The sequence below is a fragment of the Epinephelus moara genome, chromosome 16 (assembly GCF_006386435.1).
Source record: "Epinephelus moara isolate mb chromosome 16, YSFRI_EMoa_1.0, whole genome shotgun sequence".
In the NCBI taxonomy this organism is placed as follows: Eukaryota; Metazoa; Chordata; class Actinopteri; order Perciformes; family Serranidae; genus Epinephelus; species Epinephelus moara.
The window spans coordinates 30,781,729-30,797,752 of record NC_065521.1 but is presented as its reverse complement, the minus strand read 5'-3'; the positions used below and the strand labels follow the sequence as shown (position 1 = coordinate 30,797,752).

The 16,024-nt window shown below is 40.3% G+C and overlaps 3 protein-coding genes across 6 annotated transcripts in view; 1 reads left to right on the top strand and 2 right to left on the bottom strand.

Moving 5' to 3' along the window:
• Window positions 1-282, bottom strand: part of LOC126402752 (glutamate receptor-interacting protein 2-like) — a 44,450-nt gene extending 44,168 nt beyond the window's left edge. Inside the window, exon 1 of the mRNA XM_050064985.1 lies at window positions 54-282. Within this exon, the coding sequence (XP_049920942.1) occupies window positions 54-231 (178 nt within the window). The 5' untranslated portion in view covers window positions 232-282. The remainder of the gene's footprint in view (window positions 1-53) is intronic.
• Window positions 283-3,829: 3,547 nt separating this feature from the next.
• On the bottom strand, window positions 3,830-10,340 carry rpl32 (ribosomal protein L32). Its single transcript, XM_050064531.1, has 4 exons — window positions 10,250-10,340; window positions 9,491-9,591; window positions 9,194-9,375; window positions 3,830-3,993 (listed from the first exon to the last, which is right to left on the bottom strand). The coding sequence occupies exons 2-4, from the start codon at window positions 9,584-9,586 to the stop codon at window positions 3,864-3,866; spliced, it is 408 nt and encodes a 135-aa protein (XP_049920488.1). The 5' UTR covers window positions 9,587-9,591; window positions 10,250-10,340; the 3' UTR covers window positions 3,830-3,863.
• A 213-nt stretch (window positions 10,341-10,553) lies between these two features.
• On the top strand, window positions 10,554-15,998 carry ssuh2rs1 (ssu-2 homolog, related sequence 1). 4 transcript variants are annotated; one of them, XM_050064526.1, is made up of 14 exons: window positions 10,554-10,757; window positions 10,849-10,877; window positions 10,979-11,043; window positions 11,589-11,693; window positions 12,780-12,855; window positions 13,032-13,161; window positions 13,306-13,366; window positions 13,477-13,598; window positions 13,687-13,749; window positions 13,851-13,933; window positions 14,034-14,126; window positions 14,289-14,394; window positions 15,028-15,135; window positions 15,263-15,998. In XM_050064526.1, the coding sequence occupies exons 2-14, from the start codon at window positions 10,858-10,860 to the stop codon at window positions 15,401-15,403; spliced, it is 1,173 nt and encodes a 390-aa protein (XP_049920483.1). In that variant the 5' UTR covers window positions 10,554-10,757; window positions 10,849-10,857; the 3' UTR covers window positions 15,404-15,998. The 4 variants fall into 4 exon arrangements, with proteins under 4 accessions (XP_049920483.1, XP_049920484.1, XP_049920486.1 ...); XM_050064527.1 differs by lacking the exons at window positions 10,554-10,757; window positions 10,849-10,877; window positions 10,979-11,043 and adding an exon at window positions 11,106-11,352; XM_050064529.1 differs by lacking the exons at window positions 10,554-10,757; window positions 10,849-10,877; window positions 10,979-11,043 and having other exon boundaries at window positions 11,677-11,788.
• The last annotated feature ends 26 nt before the right edge of the window (window positions 15,999-16,024 follow it).

Genomic DNA, 16,024 nt, shown 5'->3' with positions numbered 1-16,024 from the left:
TGCATACATTACCATTTCCCCAGAGATTACGCAGCCCTCCCGTTGGCTTTTACCTTTGGTTCTCCCTCTGATGATGCCCAGCCGACATCTGAGAGAAAACGAGAACATCCTCCTCTTTCCTCCGGCAGACCGGCTGCCTTTCCTCAGGGAGTCTGTCTGAGGGAAAGCGAAGGAGAGCTGCTTGGGAGTGAGGCGCCCCTTTCCAAATGCTACCCTTGCTGACATGTTCATTTTCTGACCAGTGACAAGGAAAAAACGGATCCTGTCCTCTTCCTGACACTCTCACCATCTCTTAGACATCGCAGTCTCTGCCCATCCTGCTGTTCTCGTGTTCTCCTCCTTCTTTGGAGAACTTCCAGTCCTCTCAGGTGCAAAACCCGCGCCACAAACAGGTGCAGGTTCTTTAAATAAAGGAAAGATTCAGATCCAACACTGTGTCTGTTTTTCCCCTCAACCAGCATTGGTAACTCACTCCCTTCAGTTCCAAACAGCCACAAGCTGACTGGCTAAATAAATGTTATGTTTTTGCATCTCTGGCAATGTCAGTTTTGCAGGAACAGATGGCAGAGGGCTCAGGGCTGTGGGGCACAGCTTGCCTGCCAGAATGCAATGGAAACTTTCTCTGCAGGGAGTCGGCTCTGCAACATCGCAAAACAATATACAATCTGAGCTGGCCATTTCAAGACTTGTAATAACAGTCTTTTTAATCTACTGATATTACACCAGAGTGTCAGCTGTGGATTTGTCTCAACATGTTGATACATAATCCCAAACTGCCTCTTTGTTATTAGTCTAAAACCAGCGAGGGGACTGTGTGCTGGCTTTGTGCTCAGTTTTTTAGTACAAGTCTGTGAATCTCTTGGCTTGCTCTAACCTAACCTTGTAAAGTGTGTTATTTAAAGGAGCAGTCAACAAGTTTTACACAGAGATCAGTTTACCAGTCGTGTTTAACAGAAAGCCTGGGGTCCATTTCACAAATCACAGATGAAGGAAGAAGTACTTCTATCTTTTATTTAAGTAAAAGTGCAATACCAATCCTACATTCAAGGTGTTACTTCGGTAAAAGTACGAAAGTATTATCTGTAACTTGAGTATTAAAAATACGAGTGTTCAGTGAGCAGATTTGTCCCTTTCAGAGTATTATGTCATGAAAAACCTATTGGATTGTTATTATTACTGATCCCTTGACACATTGGCAGTGGTTTAATTCTAGCAAGCAAGCAAAGTTTATTTATATCGCGCCTTTCACAGACACCAGTCACAAAGTGCTTCACAGTCAAAGAAATAAATTTGAAACACCAGATGAAATATACGAGGAGAAGAGACACAAGACACAAGTTGAAAACCAAATGCCGTTCTGAACAGATACAGTCTATGGTTTTTAGCTGCTTTTTAAAAGAGTCCACAGAGTCAAAAAAACATCAGCTTTTTGGGAAACTATTCGTGTAGGGGCTGCTGACTGGGAAACACCATCTCCCAGAGTCTTAAAACGTGTCCAAGGTGCACTTAGAAAGCCCTGGAGTGCAAAAGGTCGACGATATACTGTTGAGCCTCATCACGTAGGGCTCTACATGTGAGCACCAAAATATAAAATGAATTCTGAAATGATCAGGAAGCCGGTGCAGACATGTTAACATAGGTGTAATATGTGACAGCCTGTTGGAACATGTTAGGAGCCGTGCAGCATTTTGTAAAGGGTGTAGGAAGATTTATTAAAGCAGGAAAAAAGAGAAATACAGTAGTCCAAACATGATGAAATCAAAGCATGTATTAGGATCTCCATTTCATTTCTTGTTTGGCAATGTTTCTTAGGTGAAAGAAACATGATCAAATCAGTGTCCTAATGTGAGCGCCAGAGCTCTGGATTGGGCAAAAATCCCACCAAGATTACAGACTGGATCGAGAGGATGAGGATAACGCACTAACATTATGCCTGGTCACTGCAAGAAGGACAGTAGGGTCAAAAATTCTCATCAAGGTGGAGCTGTTTTTTAGTACTTTGTGTGCTGTTGGAACATTTAACACAGGGGTGTAAATATGGAGAGTGCAGGCAGTTTGGTCTCACGGGGGCCCATAAGGTGGGGGGGGGGGGGCGCATAGAGAGTGTGGGCCTCCATCATGTGTTTGGTGGAGAATTGGCCATCTTGAAAATATGCCTGTGTCCAAAGGGGAATTCTCATGAAATTAAAAACAGGGCCATTCACTTTTTATGCCCCTGACAAAGGCAAACCCATCTCCGTCACGTTTTTTCTTTTTTTGTAGAACAGTCAGTAGCATCTACAGCAAGATTATATGCTTGTTCTATTACTATAAATCAACTATTAACATTGTTAAATTAATATTTTCTTAATTTTGTATTTTATTTAGTATTATTTGTTATATAGATATGCAATGGTTATTCAGTGTCAAGTCTCTGATCATGTGACGAGATATGTGCACAATAGCATGCACTGGGACCCATTGTAAGTACCCTATCTGCATCATATTTCACAAGTTTATGTTTTGTAGTTAAAAAATCTTTATCTGCAATTAACCTTGTAGTTGCTTTAATATTATTCCATCTACATGCACATGTGCAGCTTCAGCACCACCAGACCATGATGCACCACCTATACCACAGGAAATCCCCTCTTCCTGTTATGATCAAGCTTTACATCACACTTCGCAGAGATGTACAGCAGAGACGTGAAGTGACTCCAGCAACCTTTTCAGCTCTGCCATTTTGGATTTGCACCTGAAATCATTAACCTGTTTATCCATGATCTGGACCTGTTTTCTTCTTAGCATGTGTATATTTTATTTGCACCACATTGTTAATCTGTTCACATTTCTGGCACTGAGTACATGTTTTTTTTCACCTTGTTATCATTGCTTAGATTTTATTTGCACTCTCTTACTTTGTACAGTCACTGCTGCACGAGAATTTCCCTCAGGATGAATACAGTTCCAAGTTCTCTTATCTACATCTATTATCACTCTAAGTAACCTGGAGTTACTTTGGTAAAAATTTCATAAAAAAAAAACCATCCAGAATTTTCTTTGACAGCAAGAAGCCTTACAAACTGTAAAAGCATGTTACTCTTTCAAAAGCGAACCCAGATCACATCTTGGAACGATAACAGCATTTATACCAAGTACTGTGGCCTCCTCTATTTATAATATGGGTCAACACTTTTCTTCAGGCGCCTTTGCCCCTTTTGTTCTGTTTCAGCGTCCAGTCATCTGGAAGGAAGTGAGGAATAACCCCCTTTACCCAAGGGAGAATACAACCAGTTCCGCGGCCATCGCTGTGGACGCCAACTCATGCATGTGCGAGCATTTTCTTACTATTTTGACGCCTGTGCACTGCACTGAAATAGCTCCAATCTCTTAAGTATCATGCCACAAATGAGATACCCATTTATAACTCCCTGGTCACTGCAACACCGGTTAACACAAATTTTCCTTTTTGATATTAGAGCGCTCTCCACCACTGACACTAGTTTAAATGAGGGTCAGAAGCAAATTAATTTTGATGCTGTACAACATTAAAAACAGTGCAGGAGTGCCCCGTTTCTCCTCAACATTAACTTCACACATACAGGCCATTTTGATTGACTAAGGCAAATCCAATCACTGCATTAGAACAAACAAATTTTGCTGTTCAAACCAATTTCACAACTGTCAGAGTACATTTAAGTTTGTCCTTCCAACTTTCTCAGACAATAAATGATGAACTAAATTTAAAACTGACAGGAGCTTCTCCTCCATAAAATGATTTCACTCATGTAGGATATGCAAAAACACAGCTTACAAGCATTGAGCTGCAAAAAATGATCCACAAGCCAGCTTCCATTTTTAAACATTTATTGTGAATAACCAGTTTATTCGTTCTCCTCGCTCCTGAGCCTGGCATTGGGGTTGGTGATCTTGATGGCCAACTGAGCTGCCCTCTCCACGATCAACTTCCTGTTCTTGGAGGAGACGTTGTGGGCGATCTCAGCACAGTGAGTCCTACAGAAAGAGGGGGAAGGATGTTAGGTTAATGACAGGATGTTTTCACTGAAATGTGTGGAAAGTGTGACAGTTTGGGCTGAAATTGTGCTGAGGGTTCGACCCAAAGTCAGTTCAGTGGAGGACATCTGAACCCCGAGTAAAGCCAGGTTTAATGATTGTGCTTCCTGGCAGAATGATTTGACAAGCATAAATTCACCTTGTAAAATTAGTTTAAGTGTTAAATGGAACTTAAGTCTTGTGTAGCCCAATTTATCTTAAGATTTTCTGTTGCTTTATTGAGCAATTTCAGTCCTGTGACAGGATGACTCCAGGTTTACAGAAAGATCAAGCTGTACATTTTTATAATTTTAAGTAAATAAACAATCATGCCGAAATTGCAAATTTTGTGCATAGGGTAAGCACAGCCACATTAAAATTTTGTTTTTCTAAAACGTGCAAACATAGGGTAGTTATGACAGACTCACAAGAAGGCAACACACTACACAAAGGCTCAAATTTGACCACCCGATTTTATCGAAACTCGCAACAGAAAACAATCACATTAAGTTGATCTTGGGTTGTTTTTTTTGTGTGTGTCGAGAGAATAGTAAACATTGTGTCCAACAGCACCAATGTTTTGGTTGAACATATCTGAAACTATAAAGGGGCAGTATCAACCAAAGCATTTTTTCCCTGAGGCCAGCGTATTTTTGTAATGCTTTGCAGTAGGAGTGGAGCGTATTTATACTGCACTACAAACGCTGGCAGTGCAACGAGGAACTTGGCGTTAATTCTGTGCTCAGCAATGCTCGTTGGGTGTTTCTTTTTCTGAGCAGCGACAGTTGAAAAATGTTCGACCTTGCTCGTCACTGTCATTTCAACTGTTCAGTCACAGTAGACAAAGCACAAATACCTGAAGACAAAACAGCACAGCGAGCCCTGGTCTTCACAACCTTACTGAAATCCAGAGAGATCCATAGTCTACTTGATCATGTGGAGTAAATGCCGTGGGCAAGGTTTTAAGCATGATGTGTTGCCTGAGCTTGGTTAGCTAGCTAGCTCACATCACACACACGTTTAAAGTTCAACACCTTTAATTCAAATGATCTATCCCTGCCCTCACACTTAATCTGGCATCCATTATCTGGCCTAATATACTGCATTCAGAATACAGTGCCACAATCTCTAAACAGATCAATTCAACCCTCTCTGAAATAGGGGTGGGCGATACATATCGTTAACGATAATATCGTCATTGTTGTTTTAACGATGTGCAAATTTACGTTATCGAGTATGCAAATGACTTCACAAAAACAACTGAAAACACACGTTGAAAGGTTGAAACCCCACACATTCACTGAACAAGAGTTACGTAACTTGCGTGCAGCAGCATGCTGCAGTACGCCTAGGTGGTCACATGATCTCTCACGGGCACCTTCCCGGCAGGTCAGCCTGCTGCTAAACAAACATTAGCGAGACAACATAGCAACACTGCCCACGGATGCTCCAGCAGCTTCGGAAGACGTGGGTCAACTGTAGTGATAGGTCCCAGCCTGTCAGGCCAAAGTTCACAGTACTGGAAGACCGTCTACGGAGCTACCTAGCCTAGCCACAGTTAGCTAAACGAAGCGGCAACATGGCACANGACGCTACAAAAAGCCGTCACCAGAGTCAAACAGAGAGAGCAGGTAAAAAAGCAGCAAGAAATGTTAAGAAGATTTTTCCATTAATATCATCCATGAGAAACAATGAGCTATAATTCAGGCTGTTAAAAACACATATTTAAAAGAATATCGTCTAATTATCGTTATCTTCAAAATCCCCCAAAATATCGAGATATTATTTTTTGTCCATATCGCGCACCCCTACTCTGAAATTGATGCAACACTGGTAAGTTACTATTTTGTGGGTCTAATTTCAGCCAGACTAAACTCTGACAGTTAGGAGGTAGTATCAGTGATCAATTAATGCCAGGAAGCAGAAGAATCTCTCCCCTTCATCACTGAAATTAAAGAAGTGAAAAGAAGTGTATGCTTTCAGCTGTGACTACTCAACTTCAGCTTCAAAATTAAGTTGTGGTGACTGCCATCTGCTCGCCCCACCTCAGCTTCACTGCGTTATTCAAATTTCAGGTTTAAAATAAACTGACAAGATGAAAACACATCCTCGCACTAAGCTCCCACCACATTAGAAACGTATGAACGTCGTGATCAACACCAGAGCCATGGCTTTATGCAGTTTATGGCGCACAGGAAAGAAAACAAGAGCAGCCGTCAGAGGGATCTTCCTGGACATAAATTTCCTAAATGTTTAACAGACTGCATCTGTGTCATCGCATCATCCCTTAGTCAAAAGGCAGATTATTATTACATTGATCTTATATCTTTTCACAACTTCAAAGTAAAACTACATGAAAAAATAAACCCATTGTGCCAAAAACAAGGACCTAACCTTTGTATTAAAGTTCCTCTCCCTCCTGGCAGAGCTGTACCTTCTGGTTACACAAGGTGAGTTGATAAACTATTTGAGAATGGTTATTCAGGGTTTTCAGCATCACGTTGTTGTGATGCCATTTACACTATAATGAACTTCCTCATACATGTACCTGCTTCTCATAAGATTGTTTTCCTCATGAGGCTCAACAAGCTTCTGCAATAGTGAATATCATCCCCATGATATGAAATATTGCACTATTTATAAAAATAAATAAATAAAAAAAAATCACTGTAGTTTCTAACATTCTGAACTAAAATACACCAAGACTGAGAACATGACCACAAAAACTAATAAACACCATAAAAATACCAGGCCATGTCAGTTTTGTGTTGTTTTCTGATGCAGAAGACCCGTACACAGGTGGCTGGTTTGGTTTAAAACTGGATCAAAATAACACATTCTGGGGTGTTACTGGTGTTTTTTTCTTTTCATGCATACTGGGTAAACTTTACCCAGTACTAGGACAGTGCTAGATTGACCTAAATTGGGTTATAAGTGGCCCAGTATGTTTTAATGTGTGCTGATTTTCTTGATACAAATATAGAGATCCTGCTTTTGAATCATTTATAAAATAATTTTAAAAAATCAGTTTTTTTAAATAATTCCCTCACACACCTTTAAAAGACACTTTTCTAATTTAGATTTTATGCTTTTATCAGTCTATATGGCAGTCATGTTCTTATGTATTGTAATAAGCGAACATCACATTTTACAGATGTCTGAACTTTTGTACTGATAAATTGGGACAAAAACAGATATTTAAAAAAAAAAAAAAAAAAAAAAAAAAAAAAAACACTATTTCCCTACATTTCACTGGTATAATATATTGAAGTCTCAGTACAAATTGACAGTCAGGCATTGCCACGTTAGTGTATGCCTGCAGAAGCCGAGAAGGCGGAGTCTGCTCACCATTTCTCAGTTATCGTTCCCGGCAGATCCACCGAATCTGCTGCTAAATTTCAGTACAGACAGCGGTGTTTACATCACTAGAACCACAAAACCCATACAAACGAAAGTCAAGGGAAAGTGATAAGACAGAACTGATGAATATCTGGAGCACCAGTCTTGACCCGCTTTCCTGTGGTCCAAAAACAGACAGCACTACGGTGATTACGATGGCACCACTATATCAGCGTAGTGCCGCAACTGCAGTTACAAATGACAGAATACTTATGACATCCATCACAGTTTTGTTGTGACCTAGAGGTGGGACAAAATTTGACAGCGGCGGCTGCCTCGCAATTCTCTATGTAGAGAAAACTCCTGACAGAATATACCAGTTCAAGTCTTGCTGCCATTTAAGGTCCAGTTCACCCACTTTTTCCTTGAGGTGTATAGACATTAGGGGTGTAACGGTACACAAAAATCACGGTTCGGTACGTACCTCGGTACACAAGTCACGGTTCGGTTTTTTTCGGTACAGTAATGAAAAAAATAGACAACTATTAAATATCTTTTACTTATTGGTAACCTTATTAAAACATACCACCACAGCAGTTAACTCTTTTTACATAATTTTTGAATGAAAAATATATATAAAATCCTGCTTTTTCACATTGTTTGAATGAAAATAGAAATATAAAAAGTGAAAAATAAAATCCTGGTGTTTTTTTTAACACATTTTTTGAATGAAAAATATAAATATACATTTCTGCTTTAACAGTTTTACTCAATTAAAATAAAAAGTATAGTGCAGCTGGTCAGATTTAAAGCCTGCTCAGATTCAGTTTTACTAGGAACTTAATTAGCTTTCCCACTTTGTTATAGTGCAGTAAACAAAACATGCTTATATCTAAAGTGCAGCTTAAACAATTTTACTCAACTCCAATGACGTTGGTTATTTCTTTAGCGCGATGGTCAGGGAAACGCTCTTTTTTAAACGATGACGATATCGTAGTTTGCACCAGATTGCTTTTTCTAGTCGTGCCGGTTAACGTTCAAACTCGGGTGGTGTCGCTTTAGATGCGTTAGCATGTTAGACGTGTTGCCAAGTACATACCCGACCGCTGTTCTGCAGTGTCGGCACACTGCTTTTGTCTTGTCAACTTGTTTATTCCATCTTCGTATTTTACCCTGAAACCAAAGTGTTCCCAAACGGAGGACTTAAGGTTTGCGGGTGGGTCTAAAGGTTCGCCAGGCTCACTTGCCATGTTGTCAAAATGCGAGAATGCGCTGCACAAAGTGAAAGCGGAGATTTACGGTCGGACTTGGTCCGTCACTCAATTATGTCCGTTGAGGAACTAGATATTTTAAATGGTTCGGCTCGCAAAAACGGAATTAAAATAAAACAAAACAAAATAAAATAATACCCTGCACCCAATAATTCGGTACAGGGTCGTGCCGAACCGGAAGTCGCCGACACAAATGTACCGTTACGGCCCTAATAGACATGTAATTAGCCTTTTTGCTAAGGTTTTTGAAATCTCTGACACTTAGACTTCTGATGCTACATATGTATACTGGAGATTAATGGAATTTCTTTTTATTGTGTTCAAGGTAGGGCTGCATAATTATGGCCAAAATGATAATCACGATTACTTTGATCAATATTAAGATCAATTATTTCTTGCACCAACTACTCCCCTAACCTCTAGTATACTGGAGTTGCAGCAGATGTTATCTCTTTCTCTACAAATAGAATAAAGCTTGCAAACACTACCAAACACATATGTTACGTAGAAAAAAATAATCTGCATTGTTTCACAGTACACACACAACTTACTTGTTACTCATCATCAGGACCTCGAGCTCCTTGACATTGTGCACTAGGAACTTCTTGAAGCCAGTGGGCAGCATGTACTTGGTCTTCTTGTTGCTACCATAACCGATGTTGGGCATCAGCATCTGGCCCTTGAACCGCCTGCGGACCCTGTTGTCAATACCTCTGGGCTTACGCCAGTTTTTCTGTTAAAGATATGACAGTGATATTGCAGGATTAATCACATGCAGGTCCACCCCAGCATGTAAAAGCAGGTGGCTCAACCCAGCTGGACTTCTCCAGCATCTACCAGACTCTTACCGCAATCTTGACATATCGGTCAGACTGATGGCGAATGAACTTCTTGGTTCTCTTTTTGACAATCTTGGGCTTTGTGAGGGGCCTGAGGGCTGCCATGGTGACTGAGGGCAGAAACACAAACTCAAGTTAGGTACAACAAATTTAGCATGACTATCAGTGATGTAGCATTATGAAGCAACGTGATACATGCTAATGGGATATTGTTAACAAGTGTTGAGGTTACTGTCACACATACAGACCACACTGGATCTCACTGGCTAAACGATCGCAGAGCCTGCGACTAATAGCAAGTATACACCAACGTTTCTGTTGAGTGAGTCTCCAGGTAAACGTGTTGAGTAACGTTAGCTAAGTAAGCTAGCTTCTACGCTGAGTTCAATGTTTAGCTAACTAGCTTACCATGCTACTCTAGTTCGTGTATTCCGCTTTAACAGTGTGACCTTAACAGAAACACAGAAACATTTCACTCATTTCTATTGTTGGCAACACCAAGTTGGTATTTCACATTGCTAATATGTAAACCACGCTGCACAGCAGGCCTTTGCTACAACCCCATTTCACAGGGAGAGCGTTAGCACCCGGTCAGCCGCTTCAGGAGCAGCACCTCACTTTACAGCGACATTATAGCCGATATAAGATGACAAAACGGTCAATTTTACTCAACATATATAGTGTGGGCTTCTATGATTGATAATCCATAGCAGGATGGTCAAATAAGTTACGAAATATGGCTGATGAACATAGATTGTATGGACTCACCCGCCGATGTAAATCCAAAAGGGACCTCAACGACGGCGGAAGGAAAGAAAAGGACTTCCGTGAGTGTTGCAAAGGATTATGGGTACTGTATTTTTTCAGCCACAGTGCTTTAATGCGCTTGTGATCAACTGAAAATAACATTTATTTCTCCAAAAACTATTCAGTTTAGTATCATAAATCGCGTAGTTCTTGTTGCTGTGTTTGTGAGTGTTATATTTTAACATTTTAAGCTTGTTGCACATCTGCACGCCCACTTTTTATATCTGTATACTGCCTATAAAACGGATTTGCGCACTTCCTGATTAGATGAGAGTTTTGCATATTTGTGGGGGAACTCTACTTCTCCAAACTGAGTGAGTGCGTTATCATCAAAACGTCACTTATATCAGCGCGAGCTCTCAGGTTAAACCAAAAAAACACTAAAAAGAGAAGTTTTATTGCGTTTTAATAGCGCAAAGAAGAGGCGTCAGGCTACTGACAAGATTTTGGAACCGGGGTGAGATAAAAGGTAAATGATCAGCTTTTTGTCACATGATGATTGGTGACAGACTGCTTGACTGTGATTAGAGCACATATGACGCCTTGTATTTGTATTTCAGCGCTTTGAAATGGAGTACCAGCCTATAAAGTAAGCGTCTCTTCATGTTGCGTATTTTCTCCAGAGTAAATGTAAGTGCGTGTTTTTTTAACACACCAGTGGCCTAACTTTCTGTTTCTGTTACTTTACAGCGAGCCCAACAGATCATACGGTATAGCCAATCCGGGTTATATACCAGCAGCAACGGGACCACGCGGTAAGCTCCATGGCTTTATAATGACGCTTTTGCAGTGAACTTGAAGGCTTTAGTTACAGTCTGGATGTAAAGACAGTTACAATATTGTCGTGATTGTAGCTTCTGTGGCTTACACACATCAGTGACGTCACCTTACGTGCAGGTTACTTCGGGTAGTCGTCGCCGCACGTACGAGCAGGAGGAGTGGTGTGTGCATGCGCTACTACTTACACCTAACTTATAGTGTTTGATAGTGGTCCCAGTCCTGTCCGTGAGTGTTTGTTGTTGCTGTAAGACATCTCAGAATGGATAATAACACGGAAGGGCACGGTAAGTCACTCTCTTGGACACTTCAGGTGTCATTTAGAAACATGTTTACAACTTGGAAACGTCAAGAATTCAGTTTGTTTTTCTGGAAAGATTCATTGACGCGCATTAGAGTCTATAACAGTTTTTGTGGGCGAGTCGTTTGTGCGATGCTTGAAAACTTTTATAAGATTTATGATGTGAAAGTCTTCATCCACTCATGTGACTGAACTGGTTCTTCTGGCTCTGGTTTGTTTAAGCAATGATCGCCCCACCCGCAGCAGACTCCCAGCAGGGCCCCAGCGCTCCTCCGGCCAGCATGTTTGACAGCATGCCTGGCTATGAAGGAACAGTGGCAGGAGGAGGTAAAGTCTGTAGTCTTGGTTCTCCCCGCTGACAGACATTATGACTAAACCTCTTTCACAATTCTGTCATGATCGCTTCCTGGCCACTTTATCAGGTACACGTCTACTTATCCTTTGCAATCCAGTGTGGCAGCTCTCCCAAATAATATTAATTTTTCTTCTAATGGACAGTTTTTGTCAATTCATTTTCATCTCATTTATTTAACGTGATCACATGTTATGGAGCACAAACATAACATACAATCATATCAAAACAGTGGCCCAAGGCTTAGCTAAAGTAAACCAACTGTTAAACAAAGAGAGGAATTTCTTTAAAAAGGCATCTAGTTTGCAAGTAACTTTTGGTTTATCTGATTGTAACAACATAGACTGACAAATACCTTTCTCTGTACTTTATTTAGCTACATTCTTTCTTGTTAAGATATTTTTGGGGGCTGTATGCCTTTTAATCGAGAGGGGGACAGAGAGAGAAGGGACGACATGCAGCAAAGGGCTGTGGGTCTGACCCCGGCTGCTGCAGCAAGGATAAAGCCTTAGTGCATGGGTTGCCTGCTCTACCAGGTGAGCTACTGTGCGCTCCAACATTCTTACATTTAAACAAAATATGATACTGATCTCCCAAACGATTGTTATGTGACTTTGGGAATTCTGTTGTTGTTCCCTCTAAAATTACAAAACAGCCTGTCTGTACTTTTGGTATTCATTCAACAGATAAGTTTCCAGTTTAAGCTCTTGTTTAAATTCTGTATAAATATCACATGATGTAAATCATGTTTATCACTAAGGTCGGCGTTAGTCATGTTGAACTGGACGCTATTATATTTAAATGTGTTTCTAATAATGTGCAAAACATTAGAAACACCTTTCAATGTATAACTACAACCTACATAATAAATATGGAACTGAACATTATTATCTGTTTAAAATTAGAATATATGGCTGAGCTGTTGTATTGGATTTTTACAAAAGTACCTAATAAAGTGTCCACTAAGCGAATGCTTTATGTGAAAAAGCACTAGAAATGATTGCTCTTAACGTAAAGCAATAACACAGTAAAAAAAAAAAAACTTTCATTTTGTGCTGTAGGTGGATATCTGCCCCCTCCGATGCCTGCTTTCCCAGCTCCTCAGCCTGCACCTAGTCCTGAACAACCAAATTGGAAGTAAGCTAAAACTATTTCCTCTTTTTCTAGCATAGCTCGTAATATTGCCAAACGATTTCCAGGATGTGTTGTAAGATTAAAGCAGTCTTAGCACTTCAGACGCTATTAAAAACATCACTTCTTCTTAAAGGATTATCTGCATGACTTACTGTATCTCATTCCCTCAATGCTCACAGTATCCCATCTATAACTGAAGACACTGCCCGGGAGGCGCTTCTCCTGTATGCCTCCAGCAAGTGCTGCTACAGCAAAGCACCAGCAAAGGATGGTGTGATCACCGGCATGGATGCGTTCAATACCTACAGGGTAAGACGGAGTCTGTGTTTGGAAGACCTGATAGAAAGGCTGGAAAATCAATAGAAGTAATAGTTTGTCTCATAGCTTGGGATGTCTAGCGCATTAATGCCAAAGTAAAAAATTCTCATATTCTCCACTGCTGCTTTTTCTTAGTACCGCCTGGAAACCTTTACTGAATCAAGATCTACAGAGTGGAGTCACGAGCCATACAAAGGTGCAGTACTATTACCATATATTAGTTGCGGGGGTTGAATTCTCAGTTTTCTGCTGCTATTTAGGGCGACTGCTCACAGATAATCTGATATGTTGTATTATTTGAATCAGGTCAGCCAGTGGATGCCTATGTCCAACCACCTCCAGGTCCTTGGGACATTCCTGCTAAAACCCCCACTTTTTTTGCGGATGACAAACAGATCATAAAGGTTCCCTACACATCGTCCACGAAGGTAAATTATGTAACACGTGTTTGGAGAGGAAAAATGTCCTGTAATTGCTTTAAGAGATTTTCACTGACGAGAAACATTTCATACACAGCCCTGCCATGGGTGTGTGGGAATGGGGCGAAAACCTTGCAAAGACTGCGCCGGTGCTGGTAATGTAAGTAATTTCCTCATTTCCTTTTCCACCGAAAGGGTTACTTTAAGACTGTTATGAACATCATATGGTAATGTTATGATTTCTTTTCTTGCTCCTGTTAGAAAGTTTGTTGGGTGTGCAATGGATCTGGTTACCGCCACGGAGATGACCGATGCCACCACTGCAGTGGCAGAGGGAGAGAAAAGTAAGCAGTACCCATTGCATTTCATCGATTTCTAATGAAGTAAAAATGCATTTAAATAATAATATTTACTGATGATTACTAAAGAGTATTCTGTTTACAGTTGCAGCCACTGTCACGGGCAAGGATCGAAGCAATGTGAGACATGTCATGGAAAACAGCAGCTTCTGGTCTACATCAAGCTCACCGTGAAATGGTACTGTTTCCCTCAAGATTGTCTGACTTAACTTAAGCAATGAATAGTCTTTCTTAACAATCTGAAGGTCATCAACATGTATGGTTACTTTATATGGCTAATTAGCATATAGCAGTTGTAAAATTAAACTAGATTGTTCCTTTTTTTTGCGCATGCTTTCAGGACCACCAACTCTGACAACTATGTTGTGGAACAGTCGAGTGGACTGCAGATAGACAACCTCAGCAAGGTGTCTGGCAAGGAGCTTTTCAAGGACTCCCAGTACCTGGTAAAATACCGTTTCTCACTTTCTCAGGGGACACAAGATGTGGATATGAGAGGATTATATATTATTTTAATACATAGAACATGCAAATTGCTTAGATATTTGGGGAGAAATGCTTTGCCTGACTTATTAGAATGATAACCAGGCATGCTTATCAGTGGTACAGCTGTTCTACTTTCACCCATATCTACACAAACAAGCCATCCACATTTCAAACCATTTCAGTGGTCTACATAGCTCACATAACCTTTGTGTTGCACTAAGGTTGTATGAGGTTAACTGAGACCTTTTAGTCTGTTTTCTTTACTTCTATGCGTGTAGATTCAGATACTGTGTTTTGGGCTCTCTAAACTGCCAAAACCTGGGTTACCACACTTAAGCACTGTGGCTAAACACATCCTGTGTGACACTGATGGAGGACTGAATGTGTTGCTGCTTGCACGTTCCTTTCACTATGCAGTGCGTGAACTGTGTTGAGGTGGTGTTTGGCCTCATTCTGACGCTAAATTCAGAGGTTATAATTGCCCCAGCACAAGTTTGGTTATCCTGCTCGATTCATCACCCCAGAAATGAAAATCATCAACAGTGATGGTGATTCAGCACTTGTTAATATTTTTTTCTGATAACCCTGCGCAGGTATACCCTGTGATGGGCTTCCCAGACCCTACAGTGGTGAATGCTGCACAGCGCCTTGTCAGTGAACATCAGGGCAAATTCTCCCAGACGTCACGCATTCTACAACAGGTAACAGTGCCCCTACTTCATTTAAAGCCTGCTATACTCATGAAATAATATTTTCTCAGTGTTAATGGACTGGACATTAGTGTGTGCATTAGTGTGACATGCTCACATTTGCTCTCTTTGTCTGCAGCGTCAAACCATAGAGCTGATCCCCGTCACCAAGGTGACCTACTCGTGGAAAGGGAACTCACACATTTACTTTGTTTATGGAAATGAGTTCAAAGTTAATGCTGACAACTATCCTGCTACCTGTTGCTGTACAATACTGTAAATACAATGATTTTGAATGAAGGTTCTCTCTTTCCAGATCATTGGGTACCTCAATAAGTCAGTTTTACACAGAATTACAAAGAGTTAAACAGATGCATTTAACCTTTGAACTCCACACACATCAGTAGAACAAATGAAGTCTTTTGAGTCAATGAAATACAAGGCTACACAGAAAGGGAAGTTACCTTTGACTCACCACTACAAGATGACTAATGTTTGGGAAGTGATTTTTACTGTACATAACATTTGTATGCATGCACCACAGAAAACTTACAGACACAATGTAAACCTTAATCACTCTAAATTCACTGAATCCTAACCTTTTTGCTCCAATGTGACAGCAGTGGTTTTTCTAATGATCAGTACGACGAACTATTGTATGTAATTGTTGTAATTCTATATAATATAATGCTGTTAAATGCTATTTTTTTATATTAGTAACATGTATTTGAACATAATCTGTTTGCTACGTGGAAAAATAAGAATTGTTTTTATGTGACTGTAACTTGGTAAATGTGTATGATCTTGTCAGACAAAAACTTGCAATACCTGCTTTGCTATAATTCATCAGTTTGAATAAATGGTGTTTCGCAATGTTTTGTTGTTGAATCTGGTCGTCATT